The sequence below is a fragment of the Bos grunniens genome, chromosome 7 (assembly GCF_055505025.1).
Source record: "Bos grunniens cultivar Pamir isolate PY7600 chromosome 7, Bosgru_T2T1.0, whole genome shotgun sequence".
NCBI lineage: Eukaryota > Metazoa > Chordata > Mammalia > Artiodactyla > Bovidae > Bos > Bos grunniens.
In genome coordinates, this window is record NC_141171.1 from 30,390,556 (window position 1) to 30,413,821 (window position 23,266).

At 37.9% G+C, this 23,266-nt stretch overlaps 1 protein-coding gene across 13 annotated transcripts in view; it reads left to right on the forward strand.

Annotated features, from left to right (window-relative positions):
- The window catches only part of CEP120 (centrosomal protein 120), a 170,986-nt gene that overhangs the window by 100,459 nt on the left and 47,261 nt on the right, over positions 1–23,266 (forward strand). For all 13 annotated transcript variants that reach the window (XM_086410653.1, XM_086410643.1, XM_086410644.1 and 10 more), the window contains 2 exons: positions 1,397–1,538; positions 22,455–22,603. In XM_086410653.1, the coding sequence (XP_086266779.1) occupies positions 22,565–22,603 (39 nt within the window). In that variant the 5' untranslated portion in view covers positions 1,397–1,538; positions 22,455–22,564. The remainder of the gene's footprint in view (positions 1–1,396; positions 1,539–22,454; positions 22,604–23,266) is intronic.

The window sequence follows — 23,266 nt, forward strand, 5'->3', positions numbered from 1 at the left end:
AACTGAAATGCTTTATAAAAAGGACTTGTTTCTCCTCCATCCTTGGGTCACCTCTCTTCCCACCAAGTCCTAAGAACGGTTTTCCTTCTAGGCTTAGACCCAGAATACTTGTGTAGTTTCTTTGGTTAAAGAGAAGGTAACTCCTCTGAGGAGAAGGATGTCCGAGCCAAACTCTTGCCTCTAAATGCTCTTGGCGTGGCTTTTACCTGGTTAGTCCTTTAGGGCAGTTAGTCTTCATATTGGTGAACAGAGTTAAAAAGGAATGTTTCAAAGTTAGTTTTGGGAAAACTAAATATTGTCTTGCTTAATGTTTTTTGTTTGCCAGCAGAAATATTTGAAGTTGGATAGTAGAATATTTTAATTGCGAGGTAAATTGATTCTCTGTAAATAAACACAAACAGAAGAAACCAGATTTGTTTTCCTGAGTTAATACTAGAAAAATAAAATACATCATAAATTCTGCGAGCAAATAAAAGTCTTTTTTTTAGGCTAATGCTTAAAGTTAGAAAATATCTGTTACAAATACAGCAACAAACTATGAGTTTTTGCCTTAAAAAAAACTTGGTTATGGATTAAAAAAAATACGTATGGTTTATTTCATCCTGTTTTACCTATAAACATAGTTTGAATATGAAGCTGCGGTTTTTGGTTTTGATCACCAGTTCCTTTGCCTTTCTATTACAGTGTTCAGAGTAGAATGCTGTTTATAGGCACTGAAATGGTGCCCCTGCGCTACTGGTACATGTGAGCATGGGCCATGAGATTTTGCAGGCTGATTGGGGTGTTAGGATTCTTGAGGTTACTCTTGGGTTTGAGGGGACGGGGTGGCTATTCAGGTATTTTAGGATTCCTCATTCTGTGAGAAAGCTTTTATATTTTGATATCAGTCAGATACATGGCTCATAACCCAGAGCTCTACCACTGGACCTTACTTTAGTATTTTGTTTGTGCTTTTATTAACACTAAGCTTTTCTTTTCCTGATTTGATATAAACAGAACAAAGCAGAAATGTGGCAGGCAGAAAAGGTATAACAGAAGAAGTGAAAAATGAGCGGTTAGAAACTGGAAAACTGATAGTCTTTGTTGTTGTTATAAGGGATGAAGTAAGACCGATGATATGAGTGAGGATAGAAATACACATACCTGTTGAAGCATGGGAATAAAAACAAGCAAGGCAATCTAAACTTTAGCTTGTTTTTTTCCCAACAGGAAACTCAGTTAGTTTTCTAAGTAAGATTAATTTCTTTTGAGGAAAATGTGGGGGAAAAATACTTTAAAAGAGGAGGAAGTTCTGAGAAGCTACAGGAAATATATTTACAACCTTATAGAACATTTCCCACTGCTGTTTATTTCCTATTAACTATTAAGGAGTTTTGCTTTCTTTGTTACTCTCTAGGCACCAAAATGGTACCAGTTGCTGAGTAATAAATACACCAAGTTCAAGTCTGAGATACAGATAAGCATTGCTTTGGAAACAGACACGAAGGCACCAGTGGACAGTTTTAAAGCAAAGGGAGCCCCTCCTCGTGATGGAAAAGGTTTGTGCATCATCTCTAAGGTTATTCTCTGAGACGTACACCTGTGGACTAGAATTTCAGGAAGGGAGGGGTGGCGGTATTATAGGGAGACAAATGCAAGGGTGTGAACTGATTTTACTCCAGAGCAGACAAATGCTGTGACATTGTTACACATGAACACTTGTTTCTCTTTGCTGTTGTCTTCAAAAATTAGCAATAAGGAAAGATTGTGTTTTCATTGTTTGATATACAGCAGAATAAAGCAGAATTTTGTATGGTTTATAAAAATTGCTTCTTAGGAAAATTTTCTTCCTTGGATGAGTGCAGGGAAACCAAAAATGTCTTTATTGGTCTTTATTAACTCAGCTGTAGTTTAAGAAAACCTTCTTTTTTTTTTCTTTATTTTTTATTTAATAAACTTTTGTTGTTTTAGAGCTTTTTTAGGTTCACAGCAAAATCAAGTGGGAAGTACTGAGTGTTCCCAAATACTACCCCCCTCCCCACAGCCCTCCTCACCACTGTCAGCATCTCTCACCAGAGTGGTACATTTATACAGTTGATGACCCACACTGACACATCATCATCACTCAGTGTCCATAATTTATATTAGGGTCTTGGTATTGGACATCCTATAGGTTTTGACAAGTGTGTAATGACACATATCGATGGTTGGAGGATCCTACAGAACCGTTTCACTGCCCTGAAGATCTGTTTTCTGTTTGTTCTTCTCTCCTCCCCCTCTCACCCTTGGCCACTACTGATCTTTTTACTGTCTCTGTAGTTTTGCTTTTTCTCGAATGTTGTATTATTGGGATCATGAAGCATGTGGCTTTTTCAGATTGGCTTCTTTCACTCAGTAGTATGCATTTAGGCTTCTTCCGTGTCATTTTGTGGCTTGATAGGTCATTTCTTTTTAGAGCTGAATAATATGCAATTGTTTGGATGTACCAGTATTTATTTATCCACTCAAGCTATTGAAGAATATCTTAGTTGCTTCCAAGTTGGGGCTCTTAGATATAGAACTATTACAAACATCCTTGTGCAGGCTTTTGAGTTGACCTGAGTTTTCAGTTCATTTGGGCAAATACCAGACAGCATGATTATTGGATCGTATGGTAACAGCATGCCAAGGTTTATTAACATAAGAAACTGCCATGTAACAGTGTATGGTAAGCATGTTTAATTTTGTAAGAAACCAACCAACTTGCCTTCCAAAGTGGGTGTACATTTTCTGTTTCCACCATCAGTGAGTGAGAGTTTCTGTTGCTTCACGTCCCTGACAGCATTTAGTGTTGTCTGTGTTTTGGATTTTGTTCATTTTAGTAGGTATGTAGTGGTGTCTCATTGTTTTATTTGCACTTCTCTAGTGATAAATGATGTTAACATCTTTTCATGTGCTTATTTGCCATCTGTATATCTTCTTAAGTGAGGTGGCTATTTAGGTTGTTTGCCCATTTTTAATTTTTTTTTTTTTTTTTTGCATTTTAAGTGTTCTTTGTATATTTTGGATAATAGGCCTTTATCAAATGTCTTTTGCAAATATTTTTTCCATTCTGTGGCTTGTCTTCTTATTTGTTTGACATTGTCTTTAGCAGAGCAGAAGTTTTAAAATTTTAATGAAATCCTGCTCATCAGTTCTTTCACAGATTGTACCTACAGTGTTGTATCTAAAAAATCATTCCATAACTATGGGCATCCAGGTTTTTCCTAGGATGTAATAGGGTTTGTACTTTGGTCTTTTAGGATTTAATAAAGGTTTGTACTTTACACTTAGATCTATGAACCATTTTGAGTTAACTTTTGTGAAGGTTTTGAGGTCATACAGACCTTAAAATAAGTTTGTGTTCATTTTTTTACACGTGGCTGTCCCGTTGTTCTAGGCACCACTTGTTGAAAGACTGTCTGCTCCATTGTGTTGTCTTTGCTACTTTGTCAAACACCCGTTGACAGTGTTTATGTCAGTCTATTTCTGGGCTCTCTGTTTCACTGACCTTTGTGTGTTTCACTAGTACCACACTGTCTGAATTACTGTAGCTTTGTAGTAAGTGTGTAGGTTGAGTGGTATCAGTCGAGCGACTTTGTTCTTCAATATTGAGGTGCCTATTCTGGGTCCTTTGCTTCTCTGTTGAAACTTTAGAATCATTTTGTCCTTATGTCCACAAAAAAACTCGTTGGAATTTTGATTGGGATTGTACTGATTGTGTAGATCAAGCTGGAAGGACTGACCTCTTGACAGTATTGAATTGTTCTACTCATAAGCATAGAATTTAGCTTAATTTATTTAGTTCTTTGTTGTTATTTATCACAGCTTTATAGTTTATCTTGTATAGATCTTCTGCATGTTTTGTTAGACTTATTTCTAAGTATATAATTGTTTTGGGTGCTGATGTAAATGATATCTTATTTTGATGGTACATTGAAAAATTTTATTTGATGTTGGAGTATATAGTTGATTTAAAGCTTTGTGTAACTTTCAGGTGTTAAAGCAAAGTGGTTCAGTTATATGTATGCATATATCTGTTTTGCAAATTATTTTCCCATTTAGGTTATTACAGAATATTGAGTAGAGTTCCCTGTGCTATACAGTAGTTCCTTGTTGATCATCTGTTTTAATTATAGTGTGTTTATTTAAAATTTGGGATTTTAAATAAACCCACCTTATCCCCAATTCCCAGTTTCTCTCCCTCCCACCTTTCCCCTGGTAAGCATGAGTCAATTTTTCTATGTTTGTGAGTGTTAAGTTCAATTGTATAATTTTTTTCAGTTTCTGCAATAAGGGGAATTGTATAATATTAGTCTTTGTCTGACTTCACTTAGGATGGTAATCTCTATAAATAGCATTATTTCATTCTTCTTAATGGCTGATCTACTGCATGTACATACTCTATCTGTCTTTATCCATTCCTCTGTCAGTGGACCTTGGGTTGCTTCCATGTCTTGGCTCTTGTAAATAGTGCTGCAGTGAACATGGGGTGCATGTATCTTCTCAAATTATGGTTTTCTCTGAATATATATATGCCCAGGAGTGGCTTCCCCCGTGGTGCTAGTGGTAAAGAACCCGCCCGCCTGTTTAAGAGACATAGAGACAGGGGTTTGATCTCTGGGTTGGAAAGGTTCCCTGGAGGAGGGCATGGCAACCCACTTCAGTATTCTTGCCTGGAGGATCTCATGGACAGCGGAGGCTGGCAGGCTGCAGTCCATGGGGTTGCAAAGAGATGGACACGACTGAGCGGCTTCACATGCACATAGGCACACACGTGCCCAGGAGTGGGACTGCTGGGTCATGTGGTAGCTCTATCTTAGTTTTTAAGGGATCTCCATACTGTTCTCCATAGTGGCTGTATTACTTAATATTCCTAGGAAAACACTGTAGAAGGGTTCTCTTTTCTCTAAACCCTCTCCAGCATTTATTGTTTATAGACTTTTTTTAATTAATTTTTTTATTGAAGGATAATTTCTTTACAGAATTTTGTTGTTTTCTGTCAAACCTCAACATGAATCAGCAATAGGTATACATATATCACCTCCCTTTTGAACCTCTCTCCCATCTCCCTCCCTATCCCAGCCCTCTAAGTTGATGCAGAGCCCCTGTTTGAGTTTCCTGAGCCATACAGCAAATTCCCATTGGCTGTCTATTTTATGTATGGTAATGTAAGTTTCCCTGTTACTCTTTGCATACATCTCACCCTCTCCTTCCCTCTCCCCATGTCCATAAATCTATTCTCTATGTCTGCTTCTCCATTGCTGCCCTGAAAATAAGTCCTTCAGTATCATTCTTCTAGATTCTGTATATGTGTTCAGTTCACTTCACTCACTCAGTCGTTTCTGACTCTTTGTGACCCCGTGGACTGCAGCACGCCAGGCTTCCCTGTCTATCACCAATTCCCAGAGCTTACTCAAACTCATGTCAGTCGAGTTGGTGATGCCATCCAACCATCTCATCCTTTGTCATCCCCTTCTCCTCCTGCCTTCAGTCTTTCCCAGCATCAAGGTCTTTTCAAATGAGTCAATTCTTCGCATCAGGTGGCAAAAATATTGGAGTTTCAGCTTCAGTGTCAGTCCTTCCAATGAATATTCAGGGCTGATTTCCTTTAGGATTGACTGGTTGGATCTCCTTGCAGTCCAAGGGACTCTCAAGAGTCTTCTGCAGCACTACAGTTTAAAAGCTTCAGTTCTTCAGCACACAGCTTTGTTTATAGTCCAACTCTCACATCCATACATGACTATTGGAAAAACCATAGCTGTGACTAGATGGACCTTTGTGGCAAAGTAATGTCTCTGCTTTTTAATATGCCGTCTAGGTTGGTTATAACTTTCCTTCCAAGGAGTGTCTTTTAATTTCATGGCTGCAGTCACCATATGTGGTCATTTTAGCTCCCAAAAATAAAGTCTCTCACTGTTTCCCCATCTATTTGCCATGAAGTGATGGGATCAGATGCTGTGATCTTAGTTTTCTGAATGTTGAGTTTTAAGCCAACTTTTTAAAAGAGGCTCTTTAGTTCTTCATTTTCTGCCTTAAGGGTGGTGTCATCTGCACATCTGAGGTTATTGATATTTCTCCTGGCAATCTTGATTCCAGCTTGTGCTTCATCCAGCCCAGCGTTTCTCTTGATGTACTCTGCATAGAAGTTAAATAAGCAGGGTGACAATATACAGCCTTGCTGCTAAGTCACTTCAGTCGTGTCCGACTCCGTGTGACCCCATAGACGGCAGCCCACCAGGCTCCCCCATTCCTGGGATTCTCCAGGCAAGAACACTGGAGTGGGTTGCCATTTCCTTCTCCAATGCATGAAAGTGAAAAGTGAAAGTGAAGTCACTCAGTCGTGTCTGACTTATAGCGACCCCATGGACTACAGCCTACCAGGCTCCTCCATCCATGGGATTTTCCAGGCAAGAGTACTGGAGTGGGGTGCCATTGCCTTCTCTGTATACAGCCTTGAGGTACTCCTTTTCCTATTTGGAACTAGTCTGTTGTTCCATGTCCAGTTCTAACTGTTATATATGCACTAGAATATGATATTTATCTTTCTGTTTTTGACTCATTTCACTCTGTATAATAGATTCTAGGATCATCCACCTCATCAGAACTGACTCAAATGCATTCCTTTTTATGGCTGCATAATATTCCATTGTGTATATGTACCACAACTTCTTTATCCATCCATCTGTTGATGGACATCTACATTGCTTCAGTGTTCTAGCTATTGTAAATAGTGCTGCAATGGAACAATGGGATACATGTGTTTTTTCAGTTTTGGTCTCCTCAGGGTATATGCCTAGGAGTGGAATTGGTAGGTCATATGGTGGTTTTATTGCTAGTGTTTTAAGGAATTGCCATACCGTCTTCCATAGTGGCTGTATCAATTTACATACCCACCAACAGTGCAAGAGTGTTCCCTTTTCTCCACACCCTCTCCAGCATTTATTGTTTGTAGACTTGTTGATGATGGCCATTCTGACCAGTGTGAGGTGATATCTCATTGTGGTTTTGATTTGCTTTTCTCTAATAATGAGCGATGTTGAGCATCTTTTCATGTGTTTTTTAGCCATCTGTATGTCTTCTTTGGAGAAATGTCTGTTTAGGTCTTTTCCCCACTTTTTGATTGGGTGGGTTGTTTTCCTGGCTTTGAGTTGTGTGAGCTGCTTGTATATTTTGGAAATTAATTTTTTCAGTTGTTTCATTTGCTATTTTTATCTCCCATTCTGAGGGTTGTCTTTTCGTTTTGCTTATAGTTTCCTTTGCTGTGCAAAAGCTTTTAAGTTTAATCAGGTCCCACTTGTTTACTTTTGTTTTTATTTCTGTTACTCTAGGAGGTGGATCACAGAGGATCTTGCTTTATGTCCTCGAGTGATCTGCCTATGTTTTCCTCTAAGAGTTTTATAGTTTCTGGTCTTATATTTAGGTCTTTAATACATTTTGAGTTTATCTTTGTGTGGTGTTAGGAAGTGTTCTAATTTCATTCTTTTACATGTAGCTATCCAGTTTTCCCAGCACCATTTATTGAAGAGGCTATCTTTGCCCCATTGTATATCTTGTTTGTCAAAAATAAGGTCCCCATAGGTGCATGGGTTTATTTCTTGGCTTTCTATCTTGTTTCATTGGTCTATATTTCTGTTTTTGTGCCAGTACCATACAGTCTTGATGACTGTAGCTTTGAAGTATAATACTGTAGCTTTGAAGTCAGGAAGGTTGATTCCTTCAGCTCCATTCTTCCTTCTCAAGACTGCTTTGGCCATTTGGAGTCTTTGTGTTTCCATATGAATTGTGAAATTTTTTGTTCTACTTCTGTGAAAAATGCCATTGGTAATTTGTTGGGAACGCATTGAATCTGTAGATTGCATTTGGTAGTATAGTCATTTCCACAATATTGATTCTTCCTACCCAGGAATATGGAATTTGTTTATGTTGTCTTTGATTTCTTTTATTAATGTCTTATAATTTTCTGTGTACAGTTTTTTTGTCTCCCTAGGTAAGTTTATTCCTAGATATTTAACTCTTTTTGTTGCAGTGGTGAATAGGATTGATTCCTTAATTCCTTTCTGATTTTTTATTGTTAGTATATAGAAATGCAAGTGAATTCTGTGTATTGATTTTGTATCCTGCAACTTTGGTAAATTCACTGATTAGCTCTAGTAATTTTCTGTTACTATCTTTAGGGTTTTCTATGTATAATATCATGTCATGTGCAAACAGAGCTTTACTTCTTTTCTGATCTGGATTCCTTTTATTTCTTTTTCTTCTCTGATTGCTGTAGCTAGGACATCCAGAACCATGTTGAATAATAGTGGTGAAAGTGGACACTCTTGTCTTGTTCCTGATGTTAGGGCGAATGCTTTCAGTTTTTCACCATTGAGAATAATGTTTGCTGTAGGCTTATCATATATTTTCCCTTTACTATGTTGAGGTAGGTTCCTTCTGTGCCCATTTTTTGAAAAGTTTTCATCATAAATGGGTGCTGAATTTTGTCAAAGGCTTTTTCTGCATCTATTGAGATGATCATATGGTTTTTATCTTTCAATTTGTTAATATGGTGTATTGCATGGATTGATTTGTGTATATTGAAGAATCCTTGCATGCCTGGAATAAACCCAGCTTGATCATGGTGTATGAGCATTTTGATGTGTTGCTGAATTCTGTTTGCTAAAATTTTCCTGAGGATTTTTACATCTATGTTCATCAGTGATACTGGCCTGCAGTTTTCTTTTGTTGTGTTGTCTTTGCCTGGTTTTGGTATCAGGGTGATGGTGGCCTCGTAGAATGAGTGTGGAGGTGTTCCTTCCTCTGCAATGTTTTGAAAGAGTTTTAGAAGGATAGGCATTAGCTCTTCTCTAAATGATAGAATTCTCTTGTGAAAATATCTGGTCCTGGGCTTTTGTTTTGGGGGAGTTTTTGATCACAGCTTCAGTTTCAGTGCTTGTAATTGAGTTGCTCATAATTTCTATTTCTTGTTTGTTCAGTGTTGGAAGATTGATCTTTTCTAAGAATCTGTCCATTTCTTCCAGGTTATCCATTTTATTGTCATATAGTTGTTCATAATACTCTCTTAAAGTCCTTTGTATTTCTTCATTGTCTGTTGTAACCTGTCCTTTTTCATTTCTAATTGTGTTGATTTGATTCTTCTCTCTTGCTCTTGATGAGTCTGGTTAAAGATGTCTCAATTTTGTTTATCTTCTCAAACAACCAGCTTTTAGTTTTATTAATCTTTACTATTGTTTCTTTTATTTCTTTTTCATTTATTTCTGCTCAGATCTTTATGATTTCTTTCCTTCTACTAATTTGGGGTTTTTTTGTTCTTCTTTTTCCAGTTGTTTTAGGTGTAAAGTTAGGTTGTCTATTTGATGTTATTCTTGTTTCTTGAGGTAGGATTGTATTGCTATAAACTTCCCTCTTAGAACTGCTTTTGCTGCATCCCATAGGTTTTGAGTTGTCATGTTTTCATTGTCATTTGTTTCTAGAAATTGTTTTATTTCCTTTTTGATTTCTTCAGTAACCTGTGGCTTATTTAGAAACGTGTTGTTTAATCCCCATGTGTTTGCGTTTCTTACAGTTTTTTTCCTGTAATTGATATCCAGTCTCATAGCATCGTAGTTGGAAGATGCTTGATACGATTTGAGTTTTCTTAAATTTACTGAGGTTTGATTTGTGACCCAAGATATGGTCTTTCCCGGAGAATGTTCCATGTGCACTTGAGAAGAAGGTGTATTCTTCTGCATTTTGTTGCAATGTCCTGAAGATACAATCAATGAGATCCATTTCATCTAATGTATCATTTAAGACTTGTGCTTCCTTATTAATTTTCTGTTTTGATGATGTGTCCATTGGTGTGAGTGGGGTGTTAAAGTCTCCTAGTATTATGGTATTACTGTCAGTTTCTCCTTTTATGTCTGTTAGTGTTTGTCTTATGTATTGAGGTGCTCCTGTGCTGGGTGCATATGTATTTATGGTTGTTAAGTCTTATTGGATTGATCCCTCGATTATTATGTAGTGTCCTTCCTTATCTCTTGTAATATTCTTTAAGATCTATTTTGTCTGATATGAGGATTGCTACGCCAGCTTTCTTTTGCTTCCCATTTGCGTGGAATATATTTTTCCATCCTCTCACTTTCAGTCTATACGTGTCTTTATGTCTGAAGTGGGTTTCTGGTAGACAGTATATATATGTATCTTGTTTTTGTATCTATTCAGCCAGTCTGTGTCTTTTGGTTGGATCATTTAATCCGTTTACATTTAAAGTAATTATTGATATATGTGTTCCTATTGGCATTTTCATAATGATTTGGGGTTGACTTTGTAGATCTTTTTTCTTTTCTTGTATTTCTTGACTGTATAAGTCCCTTTAACATTTGTGGTACAGCTGATTTGGTGGTACTGAATTGTCTTTAACTTTTGCTTATCTGAAAAGCTTTTTATTTTTCCATCAATTTTGAATGACATTCTTGATGGGTACAGTAATCTTGGTTGTGGATTTTTCCCTTTCAGTACTTTAAATATATCCTACCATTCCCTTCTGGCCTGCAGAGTTTCTGTTGAAAGATCAGCTGTTAAACGTAAGGGGTTTCCCTTGTATGTTACTTGTTGCTTCTCCCTTGCTGCTTTTAATATTCTTTCTTTGTGTTTAGTCTTTGTTAGTTTGATTAATATGTGTCTTGATGTGTTTCTCCTTGGGTTTATCCTTTATAGGAGTCTTTGTGCCTCTTGGACTTGATTGACTATTTCTTTTTCCATGTTTGGGAAATTTTCAACTAAAATCTTTTCAAAAATTTTCTCATACCCTTTCTTTTGCTCTTCTTCTTCTGGCACCCCTATAATTCGAATATTGGTGCATTTGATATTGTCCCAGAGGTCTCTGAGACTGTCCTCAGCTCTTTTCATTCTTTTTACTTTATTCTGCTCTTCAAAAGTTATTTCCACCATTTTTCTTCCAGCTCACTGATTCATTCTTCTGCTTCAGATATTCTGCTATTGATTCCGTCTAGAGTATTTTTAATTTCAGTAATTGTGTTGTCTCTGTATGTTTATTCTTTAATTCTTCTAGGTCTTGGTTAATTCATTCTTACATTTTCTCCATATTGTTTTCAAGATTTTTGATCATACTTATATCATTATTCTGAGTTCTTTTTCAGGTAGTTTGCCTGTTTCCTCTTCATTTATTTGGATTTCTGTGTTTCTAGTGTGTTCCTTTATTTGTGTAGTATTTCTCTGCCTTTTCTTTTCTTTTCTTTTTTTTTTTTAACTTATAGTGTTTGAGGTCTCCTTTTCCCAGGCTTCAAGGTTGAATTCTTTCTTCCTTTTGGTTTCTACCCTCTTTAGGTTGGTCCAGTGGTTTTTGTAAGCTTTGGGTAGGGTATGATTTTTGTTTGTTTTTCCTCTGCTGGGGAAGGCTGAGTGAGGTGGTAATCCTGTCTGCTGATGATTGGGTTTATTTTTTTGTTTGTTGTTTAGATGAGGCGTCCTGCACAGGATGCTACTGGGAGTTGGGTGATGCTGGGTTGGGTCTTGTATTCTAGTGATTTCCTTTGTGTTTGTTCTCACTGTTTGGTCCTCTCTAAGGTTAGTTATCTGGTAGTCTAGGATCTTGGAGTCAGTGCTCCCACTTCAAAGGCTCAGGGCTTGATCTCTGGTCAGGAATGAAGATTCCACAAGTTTTTTGTTATGGCATTAAGTGAGATTAAAACACATATCCAAAAATGAGAAACCAAAGATAAACCCCAGACAAATGACAGTGACAAAATCAGGCAAATAATAATTAAAATATTTGAATATACACATATACATATACACCCATGAGAAAAGTCAAAACAGTCCAACAAAAATAAAGTATAGTAGATTGACCAGATGAACAAAGGAAATCAGAAACTATATTTACCAGTTAAGAACAAAACTAACTAAAGCACAAACTGGAAAACAAAACTAAAGCTAGGTGCCAAGTGGGTAATAAAGCAATGAAAATAAAACTAACAAATATGTTGAGAGGAAGGGAAAGAAAGAAAAGAAAGAAAGAATAGATATGCAAAGTTAAATAGAGGTAGATGAAGAAGATTTATATACATTAAAGTTTAACTGCAAGGGGAAAAGAGCAGTAGGGAAGGCAAACAAAGGAATAAATGTAGAAAAAAATATAGGTTTAAAAAAATTAAAAACTAAAATTATAAAAAAGAATAGAAGGAGAAAAAGAAACGGAAGCAGAAAGGAAAAAGGAAAAAAAAAAAAAGGAAAACTCCATAGAACTGCAAAAGCCCAATGTAGAGGCAGAGGTTTATATCAGCAATAAAAAGTGTGACTGAATATACACATATACATATTCACTCAATAGCAAAATCAAAACAGTCCAACAAAAATAAAGTACAATAGATTGACCCAGCAAACAAAGGAAACCAAAAATTATATCTACCAGGGCAAAACTAACTAAAGCACAAACTGGAAATCAAAACTAAAGCAAGGTGCCAATTGGGGAATAAAGCAATGAAAATAAAACTAACCAATATTTTAAGATGAAAGAAAAGAAAAAAATAGATACACGAAGTTAAATAGAGATAGATAAGATTTATATACATTAAAGATTAACTACAAGGGGAAAAGAACAGTAGGAAAAGCAAACAAAGGAATAAATGTAGAAAAAATAATAATAGGTTTAAAAAATTAGAAATTAAAATTAAAAAAGAAAAATAAAAGGAAAACTCCACAGAATTGCACAAGCCCAGTGTAGAGGCAGAGGTTATAACAACCATAAAAAATGTGACTGAGAGGGAAAAAACAAAAAGCTCAAAAGCTTAATTAGATTTCATAGTGTCAATAAAATTGACAACTACAACAGAAGAGGGGGAAAAAGAATCCAAAAGTATCTACAGAACAAGTCAAAACATAAGAATAATTAACGTTTTTCTTAAGTCACTGCTGTCGGAGTCTTTTCTCTTGCTGGGAGTCACAGTCTACCTCACCTCCCTGGGATGCCCTCCAACACTGCTGACTGATCTCTGAACCTGCTGTGGGGACAACTCAGATTGTAATCTGGTCCTACTCCTGTGTGTTCTTGCCTCCAATGTCCCCAGCTATCAGAACTAGTGTGTTTTCTTTTGCGGGAACTCTCAATGACCTTTTATATATTCCATAGACACAGAGTCTTCCTAGTTGATCGTGTGGATTTAATTTGCAGCTTGTATAGCTGGTGGGAAGGTTTTGGGTCTTCTTCTTTAGCCTCACTGCCCCTGGGTTTCAATTGTGATTTTATTTCCAGCTCTGCATGTGGGTTGTCCACTGGGGCTGTTGTCCGGTGTTGCTCCTGAGGCTGCCCTGGAGGACTTGGGTTTGCTCCTGTGAGGGCCAGGTGTAGAGGTGGTGCAGCTGCTTGGGTCGCAGGGGTTCTGGCAGCACCAGGTACTCAGGGGAGTTTGCGGCTAGGGCAGCAGGAAATATAGTGCTCTAGAAGGGTATGGCAACCAGTATTGGCCCATATGCTCTAGTATTCTTGCCTGGAGAACCCGCCTCCCTGACAGAGAAACCTGGCAGGCCACGGTCTACAAGGTCTCAAAGAGTCAGACACTACCAAAGTGACCCTGCGCACATAGATGCAAGACATTTTTTTGCCTGTGGCAGCTCTGCCCCAGTTAGAGTTGAGTGTGAAGGTGGTGCAGCTGCTTGGCTTATGGGGATCCTGGCAGCACCAAGTGTGCAGGGACAGGGACTGCCTCTGCCTTAGGAGTTATGGCCCTACCAGAGTCTTTTATTCCAGCCTTTTGTAGCTGGCGATCAGAAGGCCTCTTTGACCTGTTTTTCTCCGTAGCTCTGCCCATTCAGGCAGTTAGAGGGCTCCCTTGCCTGGGATCCTTCTCTGTTGTTCAGCACCACAGGCACTTAGAAGGGGCCCCCCTGGATGGGGTCATACTCTGTAGATTGGCGCATCAGGCACTTAAAGGGGCACCCTGGGTGGGGTCCTACTCTGTAGTTCAGTGCATCAGGCATTTGATGGGCCAGCCTTTCTCTTGTTCAGCTGCCAATGCTGGTGTGTGGGGAAAGAGAGGCTATGGTGATGGTCCACCCCTTACTCGACTCAGCAGTATCGCCTTGCTTCTGTGGCTTTTATGCTTTTATGGCAGCTTTCCTCTACAGGCATTTCCCACCACAGTCTCCTCCCTCATATCCCCTTGATCTGTCTCTCTGCAGTCAACAGCAATCCTCGCCCTGGGATTGCTCCACAATCCCTAAACTCCACCTCCCAGCTGCTGCACTTTCCAGGGGACTTGTGTCCCTGTCCAGGGTATGTATTGCTGCAGCGAGGACTGTCTGATTCTCATTCCATTTAGCCTGCCACAATCAGCTGTTTCAGTCAGCCTTAAATGTTCCTCCTCTGACTCAGACAGTTGCCCCAGTGTAGGGATTGGACTCCTGCTTCAGTTCCCCCACCTGCTGATGCCAGGTCCAGTCCTACTGATACTCCTGTTTTCCCCCTAGTTCCTTCCTCCTCCTGAGTTTTGCATGGTTCTGTATATTCTTTTCCACGGGTCAGGTACTCCTGTCCACTCTCAGCTGGTGTTCTGCGTGCACGTCTGTGTCTGAAGGTGTATTCCTGATGTATCTGTGGAGAGAGATGGATTCCATGTCCACCTACTCCTTCACCATCTTGTTCTTTCCTTTATAGAGTTTTTGATGATGGCCATTCTGACTGCTGTGAGGTGATGCTGCATTGTAGTTTTGATTTGAATTTCTTTAACAATTCACGATGCTGAGCATCTTTTCATGTGCCTCTTGGCCATCTGTATGTCTTCTTTGGAGAAATGTCTATATAGGTCCTCTATATAATGCCTATGTAGGCCCATTTTTTAAAAAAAATTCATTTATTCATTTAGTTTTGGCTACACTGGTCTTCTTCGCTGTGTGTGTGCTTTCTCTAGTTGTGGCAAGCAGGGACTACTCTTCGTTGCAGTGCATGAGCTTCTCATTGCAATTGCTTCTCTTGTTAGGAGCACAGGCTCTAGACTTGTGGACTTCAGTATTTGTGGTGTGTGGACTCAGAAGTTGTGTTACATGAGCTTATTTGTTCCATGGCATGTGGGATCTTCCTAGACGAGGGATCGAACCTGTGTCCCCTGTGTCAGCAGGTGGATTCTTAACCACTAGACCACCAGGAAAGCCCCTGCTGACCATTTTTTTATGGGGTTGTTCATTTTCTTGATATTGAGCTGCATAAGCTGTTTGTAAATTTTGGAGACTAATCCCTTTTTGATCACATCATTTGCAAATATTTTCTGTCATTTTGTGGGTTGTCTTTATGTTTTGTTCATGGTTTCTTCTGCTGTGTAAAAGCTTCTGTGTTGAATTAGGTCCCTTTTTTATTTTTTTAAGTTACTTTTTATTGGAGTACGGTAGATATAATGTGTTAATTTCTGCTGTATGGCAAAATGAATCAGTTATAGACATATGTAGATCCTCTTTTTTTAAGGTGCTGTTCCCATATAGGTCATTACACAATATTGAGTAGAGTGCTCAGTGCTATGTAGTAGGACCTTATTAGTTATCTATGTTATATATAGTAGTGTGTATATATCAATCACAATCTCCTAATTTATCCTTCCCCGCTTCCCCCTCGGCAACTATAAATTTGTTTTCTACATCTGTGACACCATTTTTGTTCTGTGAATGGATACGATTGTACCTTGTTTTAAAATTCCACATATAAGCAATATCATGTTTGTCTTTCTCTGACTTACTTCACTTAGTGTTACAATCTTTGGGTCCATCCATGTTGTCATAAATGGCATTATTTTGATCTTTTTATGACTGAGCAATATTCCATTGTATATATGCACCACATTTTTTTTAAAACCATTCCTCTGTCAGTGGACATTTAGGTTGCTTCCATGTGCTGGCTATTGTAAATAGTGCTGCAGTGAACATTGGGATGCATGTGTCTTTTCAAATTATGGTTTTCTCTGGACATTTGGCCAGGAATAGGATAGCCGGATCATATGGTAGCTCTTTTTAGTCCATTGGTTTATTTGTGTTTTTATTTCCGTTGCTCTAAGAGACAGATTGAAAAAGATGTTTCTGAAATTTCTGTTAAAGAGTGTTTTTCCTATGATTTCCTCTGAACGGTTTTATAGTATCTGGTCTTATATTTAGGTCCTTAACCCATTTTGAGTTTATTTTTGTGTCAATGTTAGAGAATGTTCTTATTTCATTCTCTTACAGGTAGCTGTCCAGTTTTCCCAACACCACTTACTGAAGAGACTTCTCTCCATTGTATATTCTTGTCTCTTTTGTTATAGATTAATTGACTTTAGGTGTGTGGGTTTATTTCTGGGTGTTCTCTCCTGTTCCATTGATCAGTATTTCTGTTTCTGTGCCAGTGCCATACTGTTTTGATTGCTATAGCTTTGTAGTATGGTCTGAAGTTGGAGCGCTTGATTCCTACAGCTCCGTTTTTATTTCTCACAATTGTTTTGGCTCTTTGGGGTCTTTTGTGTCTCCATACAAATTAAAAAAATTTTTGTTCTACATCTGCAATAAATGCCTTTGGTAATTTGATGGGGATTGCATTGAATCTGTAGATTGCCTTGAGTGGTATAGTCATTTTGAGAATGTTGATTCTTCCAGTCCAAGAATTTGATATCTGTTTCATGTTATCCTTAATTTCTTTCATAAGTATTTTATGCTTTTCTGAGTACAAGTCTTCTGCCTCCTTAGGTGGATTTATTCTAGGTATTTTATTACTTTTGATGTCATGATAAGTGGAGTTATTTCATTAATTTCTCTCTGATCTTTCATTGTTAATATATTGAAATGCAAGAGGTTCCTGTGCATTAATTTTGTATCTTGCAACTTTACTGAATCCATTGTCATAGTTTTCTGGTTGCATCTTTAGGATTTTCTATATATAGTGTCATGTCGTCTTCTAACAGTGATAGTTTTACTTCTTTTCCTATCTGGATTCCTTTTGTTCCTTTATCTTCTCTGACTGCCATGGCTAGGACTTCTAAAACTATGTTGAATAAAAGTGGTGATAGTGGATGTTCTTATCTTGTTCCTGATCTTAGAGGGAATGCTTTCAGCTTTTCACTTTTATGAATGATGTTAGCTGTGGGTTTGTCATATATAGCCTTTATTATGTTGAGGTAAGTTCCCTCTTTGCCCACTTTCCAGAGTTTTCAATCATTAATGGGTATGGAATTTTGTGAAAAGGGTTTTTTGTATCCCCTAATAGCATATGATTTTATAATAGTTATTTATTCTTATTTTGGGCTGTGCGGTGTCTTCATTGCTTCATGAGCTTTCTCTAGTTGTGGTGAGCAGTACTGAAGAATCCTTGCATCTCTGCAATAAACTCCACTTGATCAAGCTGTGTGATCCTTTAAATATATTGTTGGATTCAGTTCGCTAGTATTTTGTTATTTGTATCTGTGTTCATCAGTGATATTTGCCTGTATTTCTCCTTGGGTTTATCCTGCCTGGGACTCTCTGAGCTTCCTGGTCTTGAGTGAGTGTTTTCTTTCTCATGTTAGGGAAGTTTTCAGGTATAATCTCTTCAGATATTTTCTTGGGCCCTTTCTCTCTCTTCTCCTCTGAGACCCTATAATGTGAATGAAAGTTGCTCAGTCATGTCCATCTCTTTGCGACCCCATGGACTCTACAGTCTATGGGATTCTCCAGGCCAGAATACTGCTGTGGGTAGCCTTTCCGTTCTCCAGGGGATCTTCCCAACCCAGGAATTGAACTGGAGTCTCCTTCATTGCAGGCAGATTCTTTACCAACTGAGCTACCAGGGAAAAAAATGTGAACATTGCTTTTAATGTACCATGAGTCTCTTTGACTGTCCTTGTTCGTTTTCCTTTTTTTCCCTTTATTCTGCTCTGCAGCAGTATATCCACCAGATGTCTTCCAGCTCGGTTATCTGTTCTGCCTCATTTAACTTGCCATTGATTCCTGTAGTATATTTTTCTTTTCAGTTCTTGTAATGTTGATCTCTGTTTGTTCTTTAGGTCTTCTAGCTCTTTATTAGACATTTCTTGTATCTTCTCATTCTCTGCCTTCATTCTGTTTTTGAGGTCTTGGATCATCTTTACTGTCATTACTCTAAATTCTTTTTTGTGTAGATTGTGTATCTCCACTTTGTTGTTCTTCTTCTGGGGTTTTATATTTTTACTTGATCTGGGAGTTACTCCTCTGATGTCTCATTTTGTCTTTCTGTGATTGTGGTTTTTGTTCCACAGACTTCAGGGTTGTGAAAGTGAATTAGTCATCATCGAATAGTCTTCTTGCTTCTGCTTTCTGACCCCTGGTGGATGAGGCCTAAGAGGCTTGTACAGGCTTCCTTGTGAGAGAGACTGGTTCCTGCTCACTTATGGGTGGGTTCCTGCTCGCTTATGGGTGGACCTGGTTCTTGACCATCTGGTGGGCAGAGCCGTGTCAAGGGGTGTGTTTAGTGGGCAGCTGTGGGCTCAGAAAGACTTTAGGCAGCCTATTTGCTGATTGGTGGGGCTGTGTTCCTGCTATTGGTTTGACTTCAGGTATCCCAGCACTGGAGTCTACAGGCTATTGGTTGGGACCAGATCTTGGGGAGAAAATAGCACCCTCCAAAAGAGCTCACACCAATGAGTATTCCCCAGAATTACTGCCACCAGTGTTTTTGTCCCTGCAGTGAGCCATACCCAAGCCCTGCTTCTGCCAGAGACACTCTGATTCCAGCAGGTAGGTCTGGCCCAGGCTTTTATTAGATCACTGTTTGTTTGCTTTTTACCCTGGTTGTGGTATACAGGAGACTCTGTGTGCATTCTCCGAGAGTGGAGTTTTGTTCCCTTCAGTACTGTGAATTTCCTGTAATCAAACCCTGCTTGCTGAGTTCAAAGTCAGTTTGCTCTGAGGGCTCTTCCTGATACCGGACCTTCCGGCTGGGAAGCCTGACGTGGGGCTCAGAACTACCTCAGCAATATAATTATTTTCCAGTTTGTGAGTTGCCCATCTAGTGGGACTGGCATTTTGATTTTATTGCATTTGTGCCTCTCCTACCCTCTTGTGGCTTCTTTGTCTTTGGATGTAGGATATCTTTTTTGTAGGTTCCAGTGTTGTTGTTTTTTGTTTGTTTGTTTTGCTTGTTTTTTGGTTAATGATTGTTCATCATTTAGTTGCAATTTTGATTTTTTTTGAGAAGTGAGCTTATGTACAATATTACTCTACCATCTTGTCTCCATGATGGTTAATTCTCTGTAAATGGTGTTTTAAATTTAAAATTCGACTTGTTTATTCTTGATCTGTAGGAAAGCAATTGGCTTTTGCATGTTTACCTTGTCTCCTGCACTATAGTTATTTATTATTAGTTCCAAGATTAGGGTTTTTTGGTTCCAGTTTTGGTTTTCCATAGATGGACATTCTACACTTACCTGCAAACAAAGGCAGTTTAGTGTCTTTCTTCCCAACCTGCATGACTTTGTTTCCTTTTCTTGTTTTACAGCAACAGCTAGGATTTCCAGAGTACTATTGAAAAGCAGAGTGAAAGGGGACATCCTTGCCTTGCTCTTGATTTTAGTGGGAAAGCCTCTCACCAATAAGTATGATGTTAGCTGTAGATTTTTATAGATGCTCTTTATCAAGGTAAGGAGGTTACTCCCTATTTCTAGCTTACAGATAGTGTTTTATCATGAGTAAGTGTTGGATTTTGTCAGATGGTTTTTCTGCATGTATTGATAAGATCATGTGAGTTTTCATCTTTAGTCTGTTGACATAGTGGGTTATATTCATGGCTTTTTGAATGTTGAACCAGCTTTGTTTACCTTGAATAAATCTCATTTCGTTGTGGTATGTAGTTCTTTTTATGTGTTCAGTTTGATTGTCTAATACTTGGTTGATAATTTTTACATCTTTGATCATGAAAGATGTAGGTCTGTTGTTTTCTTGTAATGTCTTTGCCTAGATTTCATATTAGGACAATGCTAGCCCCATATAATGAGTTAGAAAGTATTCTCTCTGCTTCTGACTTGTGAAAAAAAATTGTAGAGGATTGGTATAATTTCTTCCAGAAATTATGGTGAATGTTAGGTAGAATTCACTAGTGAACCCATCTGGATCTAGTACTTTCTGTTTTCTGAAGTTATTGATTCAGTTTCATTATATAGGCCTATTCAGGTTGTTTCTTCCTATGTGTGTTTTGGCAGATTGTTTTTAAAAAGAATTTTCTGTTTCATCTAGGTTATCAAATTTGTGGACATAGAGTTGTTTATAGTATTCTTTCATTAAACTGCTAATGTACATGAAATCTATAGTGATATCCCCTCTTTCATTTTTGATGATATTAAATTGTGTCCCCCACCCCCACCCCCCCACCCCCAGGCTGGCTACATTCTTACTGATCTTTTTCAAAGAGCCAGCTTGCTTTTGATTTTGTTAATTTTTTCCCCATTGATTCCTTGGTTTCAATTTCATTGATTTTGGTTCTAGTTTTTATTTCTCTTCTGCTCACTTTTAATTTTATTTGCTCCTATTTTCTTAAGATGAAAGCTTAGGTTATGGATTTTTTTTTTTTTGGGGTCTTTTAGTATGCCTTATAATTTTTTATTGAAAGATGGACCTGATATACTTCTAATGCAGTGAGTGGTAAGGGGGAGGAGAGCATTCTATTCAGAAGATCAGTTTCAGTCTTTTGGTGAAGATGTGTCCCCTGTACATTTTGGGCTTGTCTGACACTGGATTTTGGTTAGGCATCTTTGGCAGGAGTATCAAGATGCTCTCTTCTCATTGCATCTTATTGGTTGGTGCACTATTTGATTTAGTCTCATTACTGATGATGTTCACTTGATTATTTGATTAAGGTGGTGTGTGTCTGTGTTTTCCTTTGTAATTAATAAACATTTTGTGCGGAAGAGTTAGAAATTTAGAAAAATATTTATTCTTCCTGATACCTTCAATTTATTCACTTATTTATATTATCTAAATATGGACTTATAGTTTTCTCTTAGTTTAGTGGGTTATAATCTTTAACCATCATTATTTGTCAGAGATTTGAGCATTAAGAACTCTTTTAATCATCTGTTTTTTAGTACATCAGTAATTCTTTGAGCTTTTTTTCTTTTTTTTTTTTTTTTTTTACTGTAAGAAGATAGTCTAAGTTCATCCTATACTTTCCCTGTCTCAGTCCTGGATTCAGCTATTTCTATAAGGAGCTCTGCTTTTTTTTTTAGAAAAGAATGATGTTTAGAAGTCTGGATTCGGCTGCTAGGTGTGCTAGTTGCTGTTGGGCTGTTGCCGTTCCCATGTATGTATACACGTGGATATATGTACTCAAACACATGTACATATACATATATACTTCTGTATATTTATTTGTCCATATATATATCTAACAACATATACTCACATTGACGTGTTCAGTCTTTTTACTCCTTCACAAGATTTATCCTAGTGTTTTCCATTTCTGATAATGAGACCCATCATAGTTAGTATTTTGACTTTAAGTACTTTATTAAAGTACTTGTCAGGTACTATGCTAAGTGCTGTATTTTATCTAATGTGATCTTCTCAACAGCAGTGTAAAAGATTTTCAGAAGAAAAGCTGGAGACTAAAGGACTGGTATAATTTCCCCATACAACCCACTGAGTAGCAGAACTTGGGTTGGAACTTTGGTCTGTGTGACTATGGTGGTTGTGCTCTTAACCATTCAGCTACTTTTAGCCAGTGCTGTCATAAGCATATTTCTTCAGGATTAATTCCTGAAGGTGTCAGGGTTTGCTGGTAAATAGGGTATGCATGTATAAAGTTTTGGTAAGCTCTGACGTGTTACCCTTTAAAAGGTTGAACTGGTCTGTGCCTACCAACATGGAGAGTGCTGACTTGCTGGCAGTCTCCCTAACACTGAATATTGTCTGTTACTTTAGTTTTATGTAGTTTCATTTTTCAACTTAATCAGTTGCAAAAACCCCTATCCCTCTGCCATCTCTTCATAGCGAAGCCTGTTTGCTTATATCTGTTCTTCTCAAAATTGTTTACTGTTTTCTGTTATTCTTAGAACACTGTCCAAATGTTTCAGCATGGTCTTCAAGAAGACTCTTTATGATGTGGCCTCTCTCCTCTTTCTGTACCTAAGTCCTTGTATTATGGTCCAGCATGCCACACCTGTTTCAGTTCTCTAACCACATCCTTTCTCTTGCCTCTTGAGTTTTTGTATATATTGTTCCTTCTCCCTAGAATACCTTTTCCTCTATGTAGTCACTTTGCTCTTTTCAGCCAGGTTTTGCTTATTTTTCAGTTCACAGTTTAGATTCATTTCCTTCAGGCAACCTGTGATGCCTTTCTTATGAGGTTTATTAAACTGAAGTTAAAGGAAACCTTACTGAGATATTAACTGTGTCTGTGAAAATGGCCAAGTAAATGAAAAAGTATAACCAGCTTACAAAATCTTATACTAGTTTATGGCAAACTACAATGTAGTTAATTGTGTTTTTTTTCCAAAAAGTACCTGCCAGCCTGTCTGGACTTGACCCAAAGGACATCGTGGCAGTGCTGAATGAGGAGGGAGGCTACCATCAGATCGGACCAGCAGGGTACTGTACTGACTTCTTCATCATGTCAGTGACCATAGCATTCGCCACCCAGTTGGAGCAGGTGAGATTAGTGATTCACGAAGAATCTGAAAACATTTTATTTTTAAAATCTGTTTTTTAGGTATTGAAAAGACTTGTAAGTAGACTTAAAAAATAATTTAGAATAATGTTTTCTTTCACGTCAGAAAACATTTTTGTTTCAGGAAAAGAATGATGATCTTGGGATTATCAAGGGATGATCTTGGTAGTAAGAGAATAAATTAAATCTCTTAGAATTTAGAAGAAAGACCATGAGTAAACATTGTTTTACATTGTATTGTGTGACTGGTATGAAATGATTCCCCTCCCTCACCCCCACCCTCCCTCACCACCAAAAATTAAATTATTTACTTTTTGGAGAAATGTATAATGTTGGGAATATTGTCTCAATCATACCTTAATAGCTATCAGGTCTGGGATTAGATTTTACCCAATTTACAGACTAAGAAATTATTCCAAATGCTGCCAGAAGATAGTAGATTCTTAGATCAGAGATAAAGGAGTGTATTACTCTCAGCCCAGCAAATATGACTATCAGTGTATTTCTTTACAGTTTCTTCTACCCCAAGTGGTGGTTTCTTCACACTCATTGGGTATGTCACAGTTTAGGAACAGAGTTTAGGGAATGTACCACTTTTAGCATAAGCAGTCCTGGTCTTTGTCTGGGAAGATATGTTACAAGGTT